At 53.9% G+C, this 6,699-nt stretch overlaps 1 protein-coding gene across 1 annotated transcript; it reads right to left on the bottom strand.

Annotated features, from left to right (window-relative positions):
- Window positions 1–2,274: 2,274 nt before the first annotated feature.
- Window positions 2,275–5,990, bottom strand: GLOD5 (glyoxalase domain containing 5). Its single transcript, XM_032702425.1, has 4 exons — window positions 5,859–5,990; window positions 4,585–4,750; window positions 3,455–3,610; window positions 2,275–3,244 (listed from the first exon to the last, which is right to left on the bottom strand). Exons 2-4 carry the CDS (start codon window positions 4,726–4,728, stop codon window positions 3,128–3,130), a joined length of 417 nt encoding a protein of 138 aa, XP_032558316.1. The 5' UTR covers window positions 4,729–4,750; window positions 5,859–5,990; the 3' UTR covers window positions 2,275–3,127.
- Between the last annotated feature and the right edge of the window lie 709 nt (window positions 5,991–6,699).

Genomic DNA, 6,699 nt, shown 5'->3' with positions numbered 1-6,699 from the left:
AGCCAGGCCTTCCTTGGGCACCTCCAGGAGTGGGGACTCCAAACCTCCCTGGCAGCCCCTTCCAATGCCTGACAGCCCTTTCCAGGGAGAAATTCCTCCTGATGTCCAATCTCAACCTCCCTTGGTGCTACTTGAGGCCGCTCCCTCTCCTCCTGTCCCTTGTTCCCTGGGAGCAGAGCCTGACCCCCCCTGGCTCCCCTCTCCTGTCAGGGAGTTGTGGAGACTGATAAGTTGAAGCAGTAAGTGGCTTTTCCAGAGCATCCAGGAGCTAAAGGCATGCCTGAGTTTTTTGGTTTTGGTTTGGGTTTTTTTTTTCACTCATGGAGTTTCCTCTAAAACCTCGGACTCTGAAAAAGCCTCCACTATCCCCACCCAGGAAAACATCTCTCTTGTTATTTCCATTATCAGACAACAAATATTTTATATCACTAACAAATTAGGAGGCCAAAACCCTGGAAAGGGAGGCCTTGAAAGAGAAAAAAAAATTACCTGTGAAAATTACAGACCAGTTTGTGTGACACTGAGGGTGTTCAGAGATTAATATGGTGCCACCAAAGCCCTGAACTTCTCCTCTCGGGCTGAATGAGAAAAGAGCCATTGTCCTTCTTTCTACTGCTGTTCCAAGAGAAACGACACCTTAAATTAAGGAATGAGAACATTTCTCCACAAATATATTTACAGTGGGAAGCTCAGTGGCTGGAAGGACACCAGAGCCAGGCAGGATCCCTGCTAGTAATCAATAATTACAGGACATTTTGGATGCCCCATCCCTGGCAGTGCCCAAGACCAGGCAGGAGGGGGCTTGGAGCAACCTGGTTTAGTGGAAAGTGTCCCTGCCCATGGCAGGGAGATTGGACTGGATGATCTTTAAGGTCCCTTCCAACCCAAACCATTGGATTGAGTCCACCATCAGCAGATTTGCAGATGACACCAAGCTGGGGGGGAGTGTTGATCAGCTGGAAGGCAGGAGGGCTCTGCAGAGGGACCTGGACAGGCTGGATCCATGAGCTGATTCCAAGGGGATGAGGTTCCACAAGGCCAAGGGCCGGGTCCTGCCCTTTGGCCACAACAACCCCCGGCAGCTCCAGGCTGGGCCAGAGGGGCTGGAGAGCAGCCAGGCAGGAAGGGAGCTGGGAGTGGGGATGGACAGGGAGCTGAACAGGAGCCAGAGTGTGCCCAGGGGGAGAAGAGGGCAAATGAATCCTGGCCTGGCTCAGGAGCAGTGTGGCAGGAGGAGGAGAGAAGTGATTCTACCCCTGTGAGGCCACCCCTGGAGTGCTGTGTCCAGCTCTGGGCCCTCAGCTCAGGAAGGACATGGAGGGGCTGGAGCAGGTCCAGAGGAGAGCAACGAGGCTGAGGAAGGGACTGGAGCACAAGTGCTGTGAGGAGAGGCTGAGGGAGCTGGGGCTGTTCAGCCTGGAGAAGAGGAGGCTCAGGGGAGACCTCCTGACTCTCTGCAACTCCCTGACAGGAGGGGGGAGCCAGGGGGGGTCGGGCTCTTCTCCCAGGATCCAGCAGTAGGACAAGAGGGCTCGGTCTTCAGCTGTGCCAGGGGAGGTTTAGGTTGGAGATTAAGAAGAAATTCTTTACAGAGGGGGTAATCAGCCATTGGAATGGGCTGCCCAGGGAGGGGGTGGATTCTCCATCCCTGAAGGTGTTTAAGGTGAGACTGGATGTGGCATCAGTGCCATGGTCTGGGAAGCACAGAGGGGTTGGATCAAGGGTTGGACTTGTTGATCTCAGAGGTCTTTTCCAAGCAGGCTGATTCCATGATTCCATGGTTCTATGACTCTATGACTGGGGGATTCTCCGATTCTACAGTCTCACAACAAAAATTAGGGCAGTAGAAAGTAGCCCTGGAAGTAGAGAGGGGGCGAAGTTGGCGTGTGCAGGATGCCACCACAGCACTGCCCGTGGGCATCGCCCCCATCCCGAGGGCAGCGCCCACCCGTGGGGTCCCGCGGCAGCCGGACAGGCCCGTCAGCACCCTGGAGAGCAGCCCCCGGGTGCTCCCGGGGATCCCATCCCGGGCGTCCCTTCCCCGATCTCCACTCGCGAGGCAAAGGCGAAGCGATGCCCGCGGCTTTCTCCCGTGACACTCTGGTCTTTAGTTCCCACAAACCACCCAAGGGAAAGCAGCTCCCACCCCTACGGTCCCCACCTGCACGAGCTTCTGGTCATCCAAAACACTGACGTCTGGGGGGCTTCGCCTTTTTCGGCACCATGGAGATGTTTGGATTCCCCACGAAATTACAGTAAGAAAAAAAAATACAATTAAGTTGTTGCTTCAATTTTATTGAGAGTTTTGTCTGTGGAGATCGGGAGTGGCCTCCCTGCCCTCCTGCGCTGCGCCCGTGATGAAAACGATGCCTCAGTGTGGCCAGCTGGGGAACTGCTCTCCTCGAGAAGCCCCAGGTCCTCCTTCCTTGTTTTCTGCTTTTGAAATTACTGTGAAATTCCTTTTTTAAAAACAACTAAAGAAAGCAGAAAACTTAGGGCAGTCCCACAAGTGCCATGTGTCAGAGTCAGAGTGGACCACCCTCCTCATCCCTGCTTAAATCCAGGACTTTAGACTCTCTCTCCCCATCATGTTGCCACCTCACCTCTGCTTTTTCCCATCCCTGGAGTCAGGAGCCCTGTGGCTCTTGATGCAGAGCTGAGTAGGAGGATGGGGCTTCATTTCCAGGAGTGTTTGAGTGTCAGACACCGAGGCCAAGTTCCCAGTGCCCAGACAAGAAGCATGTTTGGACACTCACAGCTGGATTTGAACCACAGGCCTGAGACAAGACCAGCAGGAGATGAGAGGAAGGGAGACAGAAATCTTCACTTGTGTCAAAGTGACCATGAAGAGAGGAGGAATGGCAGGTTCTTTTCTGTAGAATGAGGGGCTTCAGCTGCCAGACATTAGGAAAAATGCCCAGGAGTGGGAGCTGAGCAGGAAAACTCTGCCTTGGGAAAACTCTCAATGTCCATGCAGCATTACTTTTATGGGTGGGATTTGAGACTTGTTCTAGATTTACAAAGGAGAAGCTTGGAGCTGGCCATCTAAAGGCTGGGCTCTGCATCCTGTCTCCTGCTGAGACACAGGCAGGGGCTGGGCTGTGCTCAGAGTTCCCCTTCATTGGCTTCAGTACCTGGAAACCTCAATCAGGTTCTCATCGGGGTCTCGGAAGTAGATGGATGTTATTGGACCCACAGCACCAGTTCTGGCCACGGGACCTTCTTCAACAACCACCCCACAGGCCTGGGAGGAGACAGAAGAGCAGGGGTTTAATGTTCAAGATCGTGTCCTCAGGGTTTTGTTGACTCCTCCCCCCAGCCTTGAGAACGTGAGCTGTCGGATGAGGCAATCCCGACATTCCCAAGACACAGATCCTGAAAGTGTCATTTGGAGGCTGTGGCCTCGTGTCTCCAGGGATCCCACTGCCCTGTGGACACCCCCTGCCTGCCTCACCTTCAGATGATCCAGCAGCTGCTCCAGGGGCACCTGTGTGACAAGGCAGAGATCTGCAGAGCCAGGGACTGGGTGCCGAGCCTTGGGTTCAAACTCCTTCCCAACCTCGTGCAGATTAAACTTCTGGTTGCCAAAACGCAAAGCTTTGCGATCTCCCTGTCCCCAGAGAGGAAAACCAGAGTAAATGAGACTTCCTGGGCTGGAAATCCTCGGCATCCACTCACCTGTGCAGCCCTAAGAGCTCTGGGGATCTGAGGTGGTCCTGCTAACTCAGGGCTTGGTTTTGTGGCAACCCAAAAATTGATCACTGCAAGGCTCCCGTGATATTCCTCGAGACGTGGAGTGACCCAAGAAAATCCTACAGACACACCCAGACACTTCCAAACCACAGTGATGGAAGTTTTTGGGTTTGGACACTCTCTATCCTGCCTGGCAGTAGCCCCACAAAGAAAGGGACAGGCTGACACTGCAGTGGGGACAAAGCTGATGAGATGGGAAGAGGGGGAGGAAGGAGGTTTTGGTATCTCTTTGCAGGATCTCAAGGGGGTTTCTGTAGGTTCATATGGCAGCTGAGTCCTGAGACCCCGTGGCCATACAGGACACCGACCACCTAAAGAACAAACTCCCAAAACTGCTTTTAGGAGACTTGTTGGGGCAGGAGAGAAGGACACAAGCTTGGAAGTGAAAAAGGTGCAGTGTGTTCATTCAAAGCAGTCAAAAACATTTGAAGCTTGGGCAGGAGACGAGTTAGGGCTGTCCTGGAAACATGAATCAACTTTTCCTCTCTTTGCCAATGGAAATCCCAAAACAAGAGCTTGTCAGACACCTTTAGATGATGTGTGGGTTTCAGGGTTCTCCTCCTTTAGTCCTAGCAGCTGTTTTTCAAAGAATCTTTCTTTTTTTTTTTTAATCACTTTGACTCCTTCCACAGTGTGGGTTGGACTTACCCTGACTCAGCTTGACTCTCCAGAAACTCAGAGCTCGATGCGCTGCAGCTTGTGCCGGTCCTACCACCCCCACCCCAAGGAGGTGCCCAGAGAACCCTCCAGAGACCCACAGCTCCCATCCACTGGCCCAGAACAGCAGTTCCAGGTCCTCCAGACCCAACCCAGACCTGTGCCACATGTTACCTTGAAAGTCACCACCTCCATGCCCAGCACTTTGGAATAAAAGGCCACAGTGTCCTCGATGCTCTTCACAGTCAGCACAAGGTGGTCCAGGCGCTGGATGAAACACGAGGGGGGACTCACACACTCCTCCTCCTTCCAGGACATGTTCTCAAGGCTGGGAGCTGGCCTGGAAAACCAGAGAACATGAAAGTTGGGAGCACCCGGGTCCAGGCAGCTGCGAATGGAGCTGCTCTTGACCTGCAGGTGGCACAAGTACAGAAGCAATAAATCCTCCTCCCTGGAAGGGCCTCAAACCCCTGTTGGCTCTGGTGGCACCTGAGCCTGCCAGAGCCCCTGGCTGGGGCCAGGTCTGCAGGACCAGCTGGGTGACCTCGCTGAGGGCTGATGTCACCAAGATGCTGAGCTCCCAAAGCACAAAAACCAAGGAAGGACCAAGTGTGTGATCCTTCCCTCCAACCCCCTCTGGGGTCTCCCCAGCCTTCCTCGTGTCCAGGTGTGGACACTCACCTAGGGGAAGCAAAGACAGAGAGTGGAGACCCAAGGTGGGACCTGGCAGAGCAATAGGAAATGTCTCCAGGGACGTGTGTTGTCACCTGCCTTCAAGCTGCTGGGTGTCACCACCAGGCAGAGGCTGCTGCCAGGGGTTCAAGGTGATGCAGTACAAGGGGGAAGGGGCTCAGTAGCCTGAGTTTACAGCAGTTCTTGGTGTTTTCTGTTGGGTTCATATCCCCTGGCACTGCCCTTCCCTTTTAGGGACAGTGGTGGGGGAACAGCTGGACTCGATGACCTTGGAGAGCTTTTCCAACCTCCATGATTCCATGATTCTGCACGGGGAATGTTGGCAAGGAGAAATCTCACAGGAGCAGGGTCAGGACAAAGCCAGGCACAACCTCACCAGGGAATCTGCTCCCTGCAGCCAGAGGATCCTGCTTGGAGAAGGACCCCGTTGTCCTGCTCCATGACCTGGCCTGGCCTGTGCCCAGTGACTGTCCCAGTGCTGGGGGCAGCTGGGAACACACCCAGCACAAAACCCCTGCCCCTCCTTGCTGCCAGTGTTCAACAACCTCCCCTCAGACCAACCTGGCTCAGTCCCTTTGCAAATCCCTTCCACCCAGCACATCCCCTGGGCACTCCCAAATTCCAGGACCTTCGTGTCCAGGAGCCTACAGCTCCCACCTCCTGCCCAGCCAGCCCTGCCAACACAGCCTCCCCTCCCAGGGGAGCCCCTCAGCCAACCCCTGCAAGGAAAGGGGGGACCAAAAATAGGGGGTTACCTGCCAGAGGGGACAGAGCCGGGCAAGGTGGGTCCCCAGGACCTCCCTCTTCCTGCTGGGTGAGCAGGAACGTCACGGGAGAGTGGGAGGGAACAAGGAGGCTGGAAACAGGAGTGCTGAGGTGAACCTTGACCCAAAGGACGTAAAAGTCCAACTGCTTGAAAAACCCCGGAAAAGGAGCCTGGATATTTTAACCCCACGTTCTTCCCTTTCCAAGGGAGGGAAGGTTGGGTTTCTGTGCTGTGTCAAAGCTCTCACTGGGGTGATTTTATTCCCACTGGGTATCCCTGGAGAACAGGGAATGTGGCAAGCAGCCACAGCAGTCTCCCCCCTCCCTGGCAGTGGACAAGGTGCCTGTTCACTATTTTGCCTCCAAGATTATTTTCTAACATGCAAGAAGCTGAGCTCTCACTGCCCTACAAGGCAAATCCAAAAGAATTTGGGACCTTCAGTTGTTTAGAGAGAAGGTTGGAAAGGGACAGTGAGCTCTGAGATCATCATCTCAAGAATCAGAGGCCACATTTAAAGAACAACAATATATTAGTGAGCTGTGACACTGGTGTCGGAAGAGTCATAAGGAAATGGGATAAAAATTCCCCCAGAGACCAGTTGGGATGTCTAGAACTGTAGCACTTTCTCCACTCCAGTTGACATGTGAGTAAATCTTGGCTAAAAGCAATAAAACTGTTAATATTAATAACTCTGGACTTCCACCTCTCAGGTGCCTTTCACTGGAGAGCTGGGAGTGACACAGAGCATGTCCTGATCCCTGGATGTGGTGACACCACACACCCCTGGAGGTCTCAGGGTGTTTGAACCCTCTGTTGAAGGCTTTCTGGGA

This window comes from Chiroxiphia lanceolata, chromosome 14, assembly GCF_009829145.1.
Source record: "Chiroxiphia lanceolata isolate bChiLan1 chromosome 14, bChiLan1.pri, whole genome shotgun sequence".
In the NCBI taxonomy this organism is placed as follows: Eukaryota; Metazoa; Chordata; class Aves; order Passeriformes; family Pipridae; genus Chiroxiphia; species Chiroxiphia lanceolata.
This window is presented reverse-complemented; position numbering and strand designations above follow the sequence as displayed.

Coding starts and splice junctions, on each gene's coding strand:
- GLOD5 (XM_032702425.1), bottom strand. CDS start 4,728: ATGTCCTGGAAGGAGGAGGAGTGTGTGAGTCCCCCCTCGTGTTTCATC. Junction 3,611..4,584: donor TGGAGGTGGTGACTTTCAAG/GTAACATGTGGC, acceptor CTCTGGGGACAG/GGAGATCGCAAAGCTTTGCG. Junction 3,245..3,454: donor AGCTGCTGGATCATCTGAAG/GTGAGGCAGGCA, acceptor GTCTCCTCCCAG/GCCTGTGGGGTGGTTGTTGA.